The sequence below is a fragment of the Suncus etruscus genome, chromosome 6, assembly GCF_024139225.1.
Source record: "Suncus etruscus isolate mSunEtr1 chromosome 6, mSunEtr1.pri.cur, whole genome shotgun sequence".
NCBI lineage: Eukaryota > Metazoa > Chordata > Mammalia > Eulipotyphla > Soricidae > Suncus > Suncus etruscus.
In genome coordinates this window covers 73,034,265-73,049,497 of record NC_064853.1, presented here as the reverse complement: position 1 = coordinate 73,049,497, position 15,233 = coordinate 73,034,265, and the positions used below count along the sequence as shown (strand labels likewise).

General features: G+C 46.1%; 2 protein-coding genes across 3 annotated transcripts in view; both read right to left on the bottom strand.

Annotated features, from left to right (window-relative positions):
* SNX5 (sorting nexin 5) overlaps nt 1–15,233 on the bottom strand; it is a 1,173,556-nt gene that overhangs the window by 57,416 nt on the left and 1,100,907 nt on the right. The window lies entirely within an intron of this gene.
* Nucleotides 10,270–15,233, bottom strand: part of OVOL2 (ovo like zinc finger 2) — a 39,991-nt gene continuing 35,027 nt past the window's right edge. The window contains exon 4 of the mRNA XM_049774361.1: nt 10,270–10,580. Coding sequence (XP_049630318.1) covers nt 10,270–10,580 — 311 coding nt within the window. The remainder of the gene's footprint in view (nt 10,581–15,233) is intronic.

The following is a 15,233-nucleotide window of genomic DNA, read 5'->3' as shown; positions in this document are numbered from 1 at the left end:
CCAAAATAAACAGGAAAAAAGAAAGAAACACACCATAAAGGGTGGGATAGTACCACTCTGACTATCCAAAAGTCCCTTTCTAGAGCCTGTGGAGACAGCTTCAGGGTGCTTAGAGCCCTGGTTCAATCCCCAGTCTCACAAGATGACCCAGGTGGGGACTGAGCCAAGAGTAACCCTTGAGCACCACCAAGTATGACTCAGAAACAAATCAGAACAAAACAAGTCATCTACCAGTCAAATGTTATCCAGGAAGATGAAGAAGAAAGGATATAAACGTTGAAAATTGCCAGCAGAGTGACCAAAGGTCACCAAGCAGCATAGTTAGTCTGGCCTGCCAGATAAACCTGCAGATAAGTCAGTATAGCCTGACATCCTAGGATTAAAGGAGGGGCTTTGGGGCCAGAGAGATAGCATGGAGGTAGGGCATTTGCCTTGCATGCAGAAGGACTGTGGTTTGAAACCCGGCATCCTATATGGTCCTTCGAGCCTGCCAGGAGCGATTTCTGAGCGTAGAGCCAGAAGTAACTTCTGAGGGCTGCCAGGTGTGACCCAAAAACCAAAAAATAAAAATAAAAATAAAGAAGGGGCTTTGACAGAATAAGGGGAGGAAACTCAGAAGGCCAAGGGAGAGGCCAGAGAGTACAGAGGGCAGGCCACTTGTCTTGCACATGACAAGCTAGGTTCTCTTTTCTACACCCTACATGGTCCACTGAGCATGTCAAGCAGACCTATGGGTAGATTCAGGGCCTCTAGAAGCCAAGTTTACAGCAGGCTGACAATAGTCAATGTTTATAATAAATGACAATGAGGGTTTTTTGTTTTGTTTTGTTTGGTTTTGGTTTTGGGTCACACCCGGCAGCACTCAGGTTATTCCTGGCTCTGTGCTCAGAAATCGGCCCTGGAAGGCACAGGGGACCATATGGGTTGCCAGGATTCGAATCACCGTCCTGCATGCAAAGCAAATGCCCTTACCACCATGCTATCTCTCAGGCCCGACAATGAGTTTTTAAATTGTTGTTTCTTTGATTTTGGTTTATGGACCACACTCCAAGCAGTGCTGGGTGGTACTCCTGGCTCTGTGCTCAGAAATAGCTCCTGGGAGACTCAGAGGATTATATGGGATGCTGGGGATCAAACCCAGGTTAGCCACATGCAAGGCAAATCCCCTACCTGCTGTGCTATTGCTCTGGCCCTTAATTATTGTTATTATTATTTGCTCAGAGAAATACTACAGTGGGTAAAGCACTTACCTTGCCTGATGCCAACTTAGGTTTGATCCCAGATTCCTTATATGGCTCCCTCACCCACACCCCTAACCCAGCCAGGAGTGGTTCCCCCAAAAATAAAACAGAATAAAAAAATAGCAGATTGAGTTTTTGTGTTTTGTTTCAGAGATTTGTCTTTTGTTCCAGATGTGTCTTTCCATTTAAAAAAGGACTCACTCTGGGCCGGTGAGGTAGCGCTAGAGGTAAGGTGCCTGCCTTGTAAGTGCTAGCCAAGGAAGGACCACGGTTTGATCCCCCGGCATCCCATATGGTCCCCCCAAGCCAGGGGCAATTTCTGAGTGCTTAGCCAGGAGTAACCCCTGAGCATCAAACAGGTGTGCCCCCCCCCAAAAAAAAAAGATTCAGGCTGGAGAGATAGCATGGAGGAAGGGCCTTGTATGCAGAAGGACAGTGGTTCGAATCCCGGCATCCTATATGGTCCCCCGAGCCTGCCAGGAGCTAGTTCTGAGTGTAGAGCCAAGAGTAACCCCTGAGCACTGCTGGGTGTGACCCAAAAACCAAAATAAAAAAAAAGGACTCACTTTTAGTTTTCTAAGAATTGTTTTTGGTTGGGGGTTGGAGCAATAGCATTTAAGGGGAGGGCATTTACCTTGCATACAGCCAACCAAGGTTCTATCCCTGGTATCCCATATGGTCCCCCAAGCCTGCCAGGAGTGATTTCTGAGAGTAGAGGCAGGAGTAACCCCTGAGCACTGCCAGGTGTGGCCCCCAAAACAAAGCAAAACAAAACAAAAGAATTATTTTCAGGGGAAAGAGTTTGGTGCTCTGTGTCTACTCTCTGTGCAATGCTGGGGGGTACGAATTGGTTTCCAGTGACCCTAAGGCACCATCCCAGGTCAAGCGTCATAGGCTCAAGCCAAGGTCCAGGTCTTGCATCCAGTCACACACATCAGACCTGGAACCATCTCCCTGCTCAAAGCTTCTGATGCTCCATCGCTGTTTCCTTCTTCACTCTCCACACTGGCACCCACACTCTTCTCATCAAGGGAAAGATGGCCGAATTTCCCCTCAAGTTTTCTCCAGTCCAACAATGAACTAATTTCCCACTCCACTTCGGAGCTGGATCTGGATCACTGCTTCCTCCTCTGTTTCTGAGGAGACTTGGATATCTCATAACCCTTTAAAAGAGACCCACATTTGGTCCCTTTGAAAGGGACCCAACTCCTAAGCCCACCTTCCCTGACCTCTCTCCTCAGGACGCCCTAACAGTACCTCCTTTCTTTTCCTGGCTTAGGCCCAAACTTTGATGGCTTTTTGTTTGTTGTTTTCTAGTTACCAAACCAAGCCTTCTTTCCTTCCTCCTCTCCTTTCTTTCTTTCTTTCTTTCTTTCTTTCTTTCTTTCTTTCTTTCTTTCTTTCTTTCTTTCTTTCTTTCTTTCTTTCTTTCTTTCTTTCTTTCTTTCTTTCTTTTTCTTTCTTTCTTTCTTTCTTTCTTTCTTTCTTTCTTTCTTTCTTTTCTTTCTTTTCTTTCTTTCTTCCTTCCTTTCTTCCTTCCTTCCTCCCTTTCTTTCTTTCTTTCTTTCTTTCTTTCTTTCTTTCTTTCTTTCTTTCTTTCTTTCTTTCTTTCTTTCTTTCTTTCTTTCTTTCTTTCTTTCTTTCTTTCTTTCTTTCTTTCTTTCTTCTCTCTCTCTTTCCTCTCTCTCTCTCTCTGTGTCTCTCTCTCCCTCCCTCCCTCTCTCCCTTCCCTCCTTCTTCTTCTCCTCCTTTCTCCTCCTCCTCCTGGTTTTTGGGTCACACCCAGCAGCGCTAAGGGATTACTCTTGGCTCTACGCTCAGAAATCGCTCCTGGCAGGCTCGAGGGACCATATGGGATTTTATCTCAAACTCGTGGCCCTCGAGTTGTTGCGGCCTCCATACAACTCGTGGGCCGTGAGAATGTCCTGCTTCCATGCTATCATTCCAGCCCCTCCTTTTTTTTTTATTTTTTAAGTACACCCAGCTGTGTTCAGGGCTTGCTTTTGTTCATTATGTCCTTCCTTCCTTCCATTTTTCTTCCTTCCTTTTCCTTCCCATCTTCCTTCCTCCCTCCCTCCCTTCCTTTTTCCTTCCTACCTTCCTTCCTTCTGTTTTCTTTCCTTCCTTCCTTCCTTCCTTCCTTCCTTCCTTCCTTCCTTCCTTCCTTCCTTCCTTCCTTCCTTCCTTCCTTCCCTCCCTCCCTCCCTCCCTCCCTCCCTCCCTCCCTTGCTCACCTTGCTCAGGGATCATTCCTGGAAGGGCTCATGGGACCGTTCATGGAGTCAAGGCTAAAACCTGAGTCAGCTGCATGCAAAGCAAGAGTCTCATTGCATTATCTCTTTTGGGACCGTTCATGGAGTCAAGGCTAAAACCTGAGTCAGCTGCATGCAAAGCAAGAGTCTCATTGCATTATCTCTTTCAATTTTTACTAAGGTGTATATTTACAATAATATTAATGAAAGGGTTTCATGTATGCACCTCTCATTCAATACCACCCTCATGCCTACTTCTCTCTAAGACTCCTTTCGACCACCCAGTAAACTCAGTTCTATAAACCAACTCTGATTCCATTGCCTTTGTAGGTTCGAAATATTCATTTGTGTATGTGTGTGTGTGTGTGTGTGTGTGTGTGTGTGTGTGTGTTTATTTTTGGACCACACCTGGTGGTGTTCAGGGGTTACTCCTGGCTCTGCACTCAGAAATTATGCTTGGCAGGCTCGGGGGGCCATATGGGGTGCCGATTATGCAACCCAAGTTGGCTGAGTTAGGTAAGTTAGATAAACTGGTAAGGCAAACACCCTACCTGCTGTGCTATTTTCCAGCTCTATGCAGGCCTAAACTCTGAAGCAATTCTCAACTCTTCTCCACTTCTATGCAGGATGGCAATGTAAATGCATTATGTAAACTGGAATCATCCCAGACTAGGATGTATGGTCTGTCCCTTAACCCACATCCCACATCCCAAACCCAGTTTAGCGTGATTTTAAAAACATACTCCACATCCGGCCCTTTCTCACCACCTGCTCCTCTCTCCGTCACCCTAAGGAACACTTGCAGGTCCTGCTTTTATTTTCGCAGTGGCCTCCCAACTGTGCTCCCGCGCCACCATGCCTCCCACCTCCAAATCTGTTCCACCACAGTCTGAGTGAGCTCATTAAATCCCAAGTAAGATCATGTTCCTCCTCTTCTCAAAATGCTCCATGGTGTCCCCCCTCATTCAGAAGAAAAGTCTATCCAAAAGCCTGCTAGAATAATCTGGTTCCTGACCTCTGTCCTCATCCACCCCCTTTATCTCTTGCTCCAGCTGAGAGGTGTGTGGAAGAGCAGGATTCTTGCCCTCAGTCTTCCTGTTCCCTCTGCCAGGAATACGTCGTCTAGGTCCTGAAGGTACACCTCCTTTTTCTCCAGCCCTACATCCCTGCTTCCCTATGTAAAATATCAATCAGTCTTGCTTCTCCAGACTCACCTCAAACTTCTTTGCCTCACTTGTCAAACTCTCGTTGCTGCAGATTGGCAGAGGGATGTGTAAATCTTCTCCCACCATTGTTTGTAACAATAATTCTTCTTCCCCTCCCCCTAAAGATGGACTGGCCTTAGGCAGTCACACATAGAAGGTGGCAGACTTGACATTGAAAGATGCTGTGAAATAGAAAGAGATGGGTTCTGCATGAGTGATTCAGCCTCCCCAGATTCTATTTTCCAACATGCTCCCCAGGAACCCATTCAGTCAGAGGAAACCCAGCCCAGCTGGCACAGAAAGCCCGGATCTCTCTGAGAGAGATCTGGGGTGGAGGAGGAATGGTTCCACATAGTAGCAGGCAGATGTCACCAGATTCGGGAGTGAATGAGCTACAGATGGTTATGACTGTCTAACATTCTTTTTTCCAGTTGAGCTTCCCTGCCTTCCTTTTCTACCCAACACATGATAGAAAAAAAGGAACTTCTGTGGCTTTGTTGTTCCTTGTTCAAATTCTTTGTCCAGAAAGTTCATAGAACCTATAAGTTCTGGGCACAATTTGTTACACACTGAGAGAACTAGAACACTAAATGGATGTTTGGGGGTCACAACCAGCAATGCTCAGGGCTTGGTGTTCAGGGATCACTCCTGGCTGCAGAACAGATAATGGTTCCAGGGATCAAACCTGAGTCAGCTGCATACACTGCAATGCCTTAACACAGCTATCTATCTCTCCAGGCCCTATTTGCTGATTTCGTTTTATTTGGAGTATGGGGGGTGAGGGGAGGTGGCACCAAATTACTCCCAGCAGTGCTTAGGACTTCTCCTTGGATCTGTACTCAGAGATCACTCCCTGCAGGCTCAGGAGACTAGAGGTGGTCCCAGCAATTAAACTTGGGTCAGCCGCCTGCAAGGCAAGCTCCTTACTCACTGCACTATTTCTATCGCCCTGTTTGCCTTTTTTTTTTTTTCAATTGTTTTTGTTTTTGGGTCACACTCGGCATCGCTCAGGGTTACTCCTGGCTCTATGCTCAGAAATCACTCCTGGCAGGCTCGAGGGACCATATGGGATGCCTAAATTCGAACCACTGTCTGTCCTGGGTTGGCAGCATGCAAGGCAAATGCTCTACTGTTGTTGCTCTCTCTCTGGCCCTTTTGCTTATTTTTTGACTTTTTTTTTCCAAAGGGAAAGGGAGCTCCTGGGGGACATGGGCCATGTCTCCTTCATACCTTAATCTCCACAGAAGTGCCAGGCCTAGAGGGGGCACTTGGTATTCTTGCTAATTAAAACACATGGATTCTTGCTAATTAAAGAAAACGGCTCCTTGCTATATTTCTATAATTCACAACACTGTCTGCTGAGGCACGCGACCTTTTCCTCAAGCAAGTGTTCTCTGGTATGTTTTGGATCAGCTCCCTCTTAAAAAATATCTCTTGTCGACCATCTGGAAAATGATAAAGTTGGATCCATACCTCCCACTATATACCAGGAAAGAGACCAAACAGATCAAGCTTTATATGTGACAAAGTGAAAGGAATCATTAAAGTCCTACAAAAATGTGTAGCAGAATATTCCAACCTAAGCAGGGAGTGGGAAAGCCTTTCTTACTGACTTAACTTCCAGCAACCATCAGAGAAAGGGGGCTCAGAGCAAACCTTCATACCAAACCTAAGACTTTGGGTTGGGGTGATTAGAAAGATGCCACAGAATGTAGCCTGAGGCCGGCTCCTGTTTGATCTTCAGCATCACATGCATTTTCCCAACACTTCTCATTGTGATCCCTGAGCACAGAGCCAGGAAAGCTTTAAGTACAGCTGGGTGTGGCCTAAAACAAAATTGAAGAGGAGGAGGAGGACAAGGAGAAGGAGGAAAAGGAACAAGAGGAGAAGAGAAGGAAAAGGTTAGCAGAAGCAGTATTACAGTGGAGGGCATTTGCCTTGCATGAGACCAAACCAAATTTGATCCCCAGCATTTCCTATGGTCCACCGAGCACTGCCAGGGGTAATTCCTGAGTGCAGAGCCAGTGATTACTGAGCATCACTGGATGTGACTCAGAATCTTGAGTGTTGTTCCAAAACTAAAAAAAAAAAGAAAAGAAAGAAAGAAAGAGTAGCAAGGAGGGAGGAGGAATGAAAGGAGGAGGAAGAGGTTCCCTGATCTTTGTCAGAGTAATTCCTGAATATAGAGCCAGGAGTAATCCCTAAGCATCTCAGGGTATGGCCCACAATCAAACAAACAAATAAAACACCTCAAAAAAATGAAGGGAGAGGGAGAAACAAAGAAGGAAGAAGAAAAGATGTTCTCTCATAGTTCACAGTCCAAGGAATCCCAGTGTTCCTTGATTCTATGAGAACATACTCATCTTCACATCTGATAAGGAAAATGTAAAATAAAGCCACACCAAAATAAACAAACCTGGGCAATGCTGTTGGCAGGGTGGAGACAGGCACTCACACATTGTGCTGTTGGACTCCTAATCAGGGAACTAATGTGCCAGAAAACTGACCTCCAGTAATTGCATTTCTGGGCATATGAACCATAGATGCATGAATGTATGTAAAAATGAGAATCACAGGGGGCCAGAGAGATAGAACAGAGGTAGAGCATTTGCCTTGCATGCAGAAGGCCCGTGGTTCGAATCCCGGCATCCCATATGGTCCCCTGAGCCTGCCAGGAGAGATTTCTGAGTGTAGAGCAAGGAGTAACCCTGAGTGCTGCTGGTTGTGACCCAGACCCCCCCCCCCAAAAATAAAATAAAAATAGAGGTGCACATAAAGTTACTTATAAAGGGCTAGAGCAGTGTTTCTCAAATAGTGGGGCGGCCCCCTAGGGGGGGGGCGTGAGGCTCTGTAAAGGGGGTATGTTTGACCTTGGCAAACACTGTCATAACAAGCTAAGCCCCGTGTTTATGTCTCTGTATGTCTCTGAAGCTGAGAGTTGCTGTGTCCTGCTTCAAACCCTGCTTCAAAAAGCTGTGCATTGCAAAACGTGCTCATTGCAGCCATTAATCCGGACATCACCTCTGATTAAAAAAATCAGCTCAAATTATTTTATATATTTTTGTTTTGCAGGTTAAGGTTTTTTTTTTAAATAAATACTATTTACAGTCACGTGGGGGGACACGAAAAATGTTTTCTTCTTCCTAGGGGAGCATGTCAGTAAATAATTGAGAAGCACTGGGCTAGAGAATAGTATAGTATGTAGGATGCTTGCCTAGTACATGGATAGCTCGGGTTTAATCCGAACCAACACAACTCTCCTATCAACCAAACCCAGAGGCCCAACTAGAACCAACTAGGAGGTTGTTAACAATGTCAGATTGGGTAGATAGTGTCAGGGGAGAGCCCCTGTCTTGCATACAGCCTACCGAGGTTCAACCTCTAGCTTCCTATATAGTCCCCTGAGCACTGCAAGAAGTAATCCCTGGGCCAGAGAGAGGGCACAGTGGTAGGTGTTTCCCTGGCATGAGGCCGACCCAGGACGGGCCTACGTTTGATTTCCAGCATCCCATTTGGTCCCCTGAGCCTGCCAGGAGTGATTTCTGAGCACAGAGCCAAGAGTAACCCCTGAGCGCTGCCGGGTGTGGCCCTTAAACCAAAAACAAACAAAAAAGAAGTGATCCCTGAGCACAACTCGTTTGCCCCTCCCTGAATAAAAATAATTAACTAAGTAAGAGGGTGGGCCAGAGCAGGAAATGAAAGGAAGGGTTGCAGGAACAGTAGAGCTTTCAGGGCACTTACTTTGCCCACGGTTGACCTGGGTTCACTTCCCAGGACTCCATATGGTCCCGTGAGCACACCTGGCATGATTCCTGAGATCAGAACCAGGAGTGACTCCTGAGCCAGGCCTGTCTCCCCACAAAATACAAAGGTAGATACTGTCCTTTAGCCCAGAACTGCAAGAAGAAAAATAAATACTTTTGGGGGTAAGGTGGGCCACACCCAGGGCACTCAGGGTTACTCCTGGCTCTGCACTCAGAAACCGATCATGCAGGCTTGGGGACCGCATGGGATGCTGGGGATTGAACCCAGGTCAGCTGCATGCCACACTTGGTGGTGCTCAGGGGACTATATAGAATGTGGGGGAATAAAACCCGGGTTGGCCATGTGCAAATGCCCTCCCCATAATACTATCGCTCTGGCCCCTCTTTCCTTTATTATTATTATTATTTTTTTTTTTTGGTTTTTGGGCCACACCCAGTGACACTCAGGGCTTACTCCTAGCTATATGATCAGGTGCAAGCGGTAGGATGGTGGCCTTGCACGTGCTAACTTATAACTTAGGAAGGACCACGGTTTGATTCCCCCAGTGTCCCATATGGTCCCCCAAACCAGAAGCGATTTCTGAGCTCATAGCCAGGAGTAACCCCTGAGCGTCACCGGTTGTGGCCCAAAAACCAAAAAAAAAAAAAAAAAGCGCTCCTGGCTTGGGGGACCTTATGGTACACTGGGGAAATGGAACCGAAGTAGTCTGCGCGCAAGGCACATGCCTTATGCCCTGTGCCACCGCTCCGGCCACCTCTGGCCCCTCTTTTCTTTTTTTTTTTTTTTCACACTTAGCAATACTTAGGGAACACTTCTGGCTCTGTACGCAATTACTCTTGGCAGTGCTCAGGAACCGTAAGGAGGCTGGGTATCAAACCTGGATCAGTTGCATGCAAGGCAAATGCCCTCCCAGCTGTACTATTTCTGCAGCCCCTTCATTTGTGTTTTGGATCACATTAATGGCTGACTCCTGGATCTGAATTTAGCAATTACTCCTGAAGAGGCTCAGGATACATCGTGGGTGCTATGTCAGACATCCTCCTACCATAGCCAGCTTTCTCTCTCCCTAGTGAGATAGGAAGAGACAGCTGCTTCTCTCTGCCTCACACCAGTTTTATTGTCCAAGTGGAGATGCAAGTGGTCAAAAGGTGTTGTGTGTGGGCAGTCACCAGCCCTACTGCTGTGCTTCTGCAAGCTGGTGAGTCCTGGAAGTCAGGAGCACCTCGGTGACCACAGAGATGAGTCCCAAGAAGTTCAAAGTGGGATTTATCGGTCTCTCTTTTGTGAGGCCAACGATCGAACTTAGGTCTCACACATGCAAGGCATAGGCAAGCCACAGTCCCAGCCGTGTGTGTGTGTGTGTGTGTGTGTGTGTGTGTGTGTGTGTGTGTGTGTATGTGAACAAAAAAAGGTTTCACAAGAACACTTCATTTATTAAAATAATTCCTGAAAACTTTTACGAATAATAAATTTCGTTTTCCTTGCTTGAGTGGCATTTCAAGTGGAAATACAAGGCACCATAAAATGGTCTCTGTAAGAACAAAATCCTAGAACATAACAAAACCGAACAAAGCAAAACAATCGCTCCAAAGATCATTGCAGCCCTCAACTTCCATCAATACAACTGTGCAGTTGACATAAGCTCAGAGCCCTGAGGCCACTTATAATGAATGCATTGAACAGTTGGGTACCTCCCCCAAGACCAATACGAATGACATATTTGTAACTAGAGTCAGTGAAGTGGGGGGCCCTTCAAACCCCATCCATGTAAACATGGCCATGGCTGGAGTGTCTTTGCCCTCCTCTTCACTTCTCCTCCTCGCTCAGGGTGGCACTCCCCTGCAGCGTCGCAGCCAGCTTGCTCTGCAGAAGTGTTGCCAACTTTTTGGATGTCTTTTTGAGGAAAGCGCTGCCGGGGTGAGCACTGTTCACGTGCAGATAGAGGTCCTCCTGCGCTGGGCCTGTGTAGCCACAATCTTCACAGACATAGAGTTTGTCCCGGCGTTGCTTGTAGGCATAATGCTGTTGCACCCCGTGAATTTTCTTCAGGTGAGATTCCAGGGAGCACCGCTGTGTGAAGGCTTTGTTACAGATGTGGCATTTGTAGGGGCGGATTCCTATAGGGGTAAGGGGCAGACAAGTCACTATGGGTTATGGCCAAGTAGAAACAAATAAGCAAATCAAATCAAACAGGTGCTTGTCTTGTAGGCAGGAGCCCAGCTTTTATTTTTGTTTTTCTGGTTTCTGATACTCAGAGGTTACTCCTGGTAGTGGACAGGGAACCATAGAGGATGCTGGGGATCAAAATCAGGTTGGCCCTACTCTACCCAATGTGTCATTTCTTCGGCCCCCAGAGACCAGATTGATACTCAATCCCCTTGACCACCTGGTCCCCTGATAGGAGTGACTTCCAAGACTCAGCAGATATGAACCTTAACTAAACAAAATCAAGAGCTCATTCTGTGCAAGCACTGAACATTGCTGGGCATGGGTACCCATAGCCCACTCATCACCTTCCAGCCAAATTATAGCCTAAACTACAGAATACAAAATATGAGACTACTAAGAACAATTATATGCAAACAAATTGGACTCTTAGAAGAAATGGACACATCTTTTGTTTCTGTGTCATACCCAGTGGTGCTCAGGGCTTATTTCTAACTCTGCATTTACACAGGGATCACTCTTTAGATGAGCTCCGGGGCCATAGAGGATGACTGGGATTAAACCTGCGTCAGCTGCATACACAGAAATAGCCCAGCCTGCTGTACTAGCTCTCCGGTCTTGAGCAAATTTTTTAAAGTATACATTTTTCCAAGGTGCCAGAGAGAGTACAGCATGTAAAGTCTTTGCTTTGAACATGTCCAACCCAGGTTCGATCCCAGCACTATATACATGGTCATCTGACCCTCAGCAGAAGGGATTCCTGAGCAAAGAGCCAGGAGTAAGTCCTGAATACAGTTGGGTTTAGCCTCCCATAAAAGAAAGAATAAATCCAATCTTCCAAGACTAGACCAGGAAGAAATGTATAAATTAACCAGATGTGTTAGAGGCATAGAAATTGTAATCAAAAAAAAAATCATCTCCCCTAAGTATGAAAGTTCAGGGATCAAGGAACAGGCCTCAGGTAGAGCATTTACCAGTCTCTGTGGCAGAGCCCTAGCTCTGCCCCAGGTCATAGTACAAGAGCACTGAAAGCAGGTGTGCGAATCTTCCCCATAACCCCAACATCAGAGCAAAGGGAAAAGTGGGGGGAAAGGAGTCAAGACAGAAGCTCCCTAACTTCATTCTTCTCATACATTTCCAGAAAACTCAGGATAAACATACCTCATCACTATATAGACCAATATTCTGAAACATCGTTGCCAAAATCTTCATGACAATGGTGAATCAAATTCAGAGGTACAATAAAAAGAACCTCTCCTATTGCCAAGTTCCAAATTCATTCTAAGGATGCAGAGTTGTGGGAATCAATAAACAGGGGCAGAGTGATAGCACAACAGGTAGGGTATTTTCCTTGCAGGAAGCTGACTGGGTTTGAAACTCAACATCCCATATGGTCCCCTGAGCCTGCCAGGAGTAATTTATGAGCACAGAGTCAGAAGTAACCCCTAAGCACCACAAACAACAACAAAAAGCTGTCTACAGATAGCCCACAACCACAACATCTACATGAGCCAAAATAAAATTAGCAAAACAAAAAATTACATGGTCTAAAGAAGATTCTTCTTCCTAATAAGATGCCCTCCCTTTTTAAAGACACTGTCATTTACAAAGTTGTTCATAATAAAGTTGTTTCAGGGGTACAGTGTTCCAACATCAATCCCACCATTATGTCTTCTTCTCTCTACCAATATCTCCAGGTTTCCTCTCATCCCCAAACCTGCCCCCTTGACAGGCATATAATAAATTGATTTCCTACTACTTGATCCAGTTGCTTGATCAGGAATGGTTATACACCTTTACATCTAGATTTCAGAGTCACAAACATGAACATGATGTTTGGGGTCCAGAGCAATAATACAGGGTACAGAACAATAGCACAGTGGTAGAGCATTTGCCCTGCTTGTGGTTAATCTGGGCTGAACCTGGGTTCGATCCGTGGCATCCCATATGATTCTCCAAGTCTGCCAGGATTGATTTCTGAATGTAGAGCCAGGAGTAACCCAAGAGTATTGCCAGGTGTGACTCCAAAACAAAAATGAAAGAAAGATAAGGGACCAAGGACCATAGCACAACCTTGTGCAAACACAAGGCCAACCTGGCTTCAACCCCCAATATCCATATGGTTCCTCCCAGCACTGCCAGGTCTAATTCTGGAAAGTAACTCCTAAGCATTACCAGGTGTGGCCCAAAACCAAAACTAAAACCAGGACTATGAGAGGCACAAAGGTCTAACTGAGACTCTAAGGATTGATGGGACTGGAGGGAGAGGACATTAGGTAAGGCGTTGCCTGTGCACAGCTGGCCTGTACTATAATCTGAGCACTGTATGTGGTCCCTGAGGCCAAGGTCAGAAGGATGCCTGAGTTCCTTTGGGTTTGACTCCAAAACTCAAAGAAGAATAAAGAATTCGGTGCCACATGAGCATGGAGACCCTGGTAAGAGAGATATCATGCAGGGGGAAATACAAGTAGTCAGAGCATCTCAGAACAAAGGAAAGAGAACCAGGGCCTGTAGAAAACACCAAACCTGACAGATCTCAGCAGTACCTAGTGTCACTGCTGGCAGGATCCCTGACAGGGAACTGAGCACCTTTCAGCACAGAGTATGCCCTCATCCAGCCCCAGGTACTGATTGTGTGTGCCAACTAGGAAACAACCTGCCCGTTCCTTTCTGGTTTTTGGGTCACACTCAGCAGTGCTTAGAAATCACTCTTGACAGGTTTGGGGGACCATACGGGATTCTCGGGATTGATTCTGGGTCAGATGCTTGCATGCAAGGCAAACACCCTACCAGCTGTATTTTTACTCTGGCCCCACCTGCCCGATCTTTGCTGCCAGGATCAAGACAAGATGAATGAGGTACTCACCTCAAGCAAAAAAAATTTTTTTTATTTTTTTATTTTTTATTGAAACCATTGTGAGTTAAAAGTCTTTCAGCCATATAGAGACAGTGTTTTGTTTTGGGGTCACGCCTGAAAGTGCTCAGAGGTTACTCCTGGCTCTGTGCTCAGAAAAATAACCTGGCAAGCTCGGGGGACCACAGGATGCTGAGGATCAAACCCAGATCAGCTGTTGTGCAAGGCAAAACACCTGCGCAACCTGCTGTGCTATTGCTCCAGCCCCAATCAAGCAAAAATTTTAAGTGTACACCAAAACCCAATGATTGGACCAAAGAAATAGCATAGATGGTGGGATGTTTGCTTTGCATGCAGCCTACTAAGTTTGATCCCTTGTACCCCAAATGGTCCCCTGATCCCAGGGTTATCTCTGAACACAGAGACAGGAATAAGCCTTGAGCACCTCTGAGTGTGACTCCCAAAACAAAATAAAACAAAACCTAATAAACAAGATGCAAAGTGTTATTCATTTGTTTTGTTGGGATTTTTTTTTTTTTTGGTTTTTGGGCCACACCCAGTGACGTTAGGGAGGTACTTCCGGCTCTTTGCTCAGAAATTGGTCCTGGCTTGGGGAACCATATGGGATGCCAGGGATAGAACCGAGGTTCGTCCTGGGTCAGCCGCGTGCAAGGCAAGCACCCTACAGCTGCGCTACTGCTCTGGTCCCACAAAGTGTCATTTGATAAATATATATATTTTTTCCTTTTGGGGTCACACTAGGCAGCGCTCCAGTTACTCCTGGCTCTATGCTCAGAAATCACTCCTGGCAGGCTAGGGGAACCATATGGGATGCTGGGATTCGAATCACAGACGTTCTGCATGCAAGGCAAACACCTTACCTCCATGCTATCTCTCCGGCCCCAGATAAATATTTTGAAAAATTTACCAGGGTGGCCGGAGAGATAGTATGGAAGTAAGGCATTTGCCTTGCATGCAGAAGGTCGATGGTTCAAATCCCGGCATCCCATATGGTCCCCTGAGCCTGCCAGGAGTGATTTCTGAGCACTGCCGGGTGTGACCCAAAAACCAAAAATAAATAAATAAATATATAAATAAAAAATTTACCAGGGTACTTGCATTGTATATAACAGATCCCAGTTTGATCCCCAGTACCACAGATGACCCTTTGAGCTCCACCAGGAGTGATTCCTGAGCACAGAGCCAGGAGTAAGCCCTGAGCACTGCCAGGAAAGGCTTCAAAACATAAATCAAACAATATCTACAAAATACTATGCTGAACTTATCAAAAATACTTTATTATTATTTATTTATTCGAGGGAGGGCCACATCCAGCTATGTTCAGGGGTTACTCCTAGCTCTGCATACAGGGTACCATGTGGTGTGCCAGGTATAGAACCCAGGTGGGCCATGTACAAGGCAAGAACAGTCCTAGACATATATATATAAATATATAATGTAAACATATAATATATAAAATTTTTATGCTATCACTTTCTTTGACAAAGAAGCAAGCTGGGCAAAAGCTGGCTCCCTGTGTGTGACACCAGGCGGGGAAAATCCGCGAAAGTACACCGGCCCAGTGGGGCTCAGCTGTGAAAGACTGTGAGTGTGACCTGTCTATGTCTGTCTACTGTCCTCTTGCGTGAAACTCTTGCGAGTGGGGCAAAAAGAGGCTCAGAGGAGCACGGCCGCTCCGCTTCGCTACGCGGCCGTGCACTCTTTCTAAGGAAAGAACTCCATTGCAACA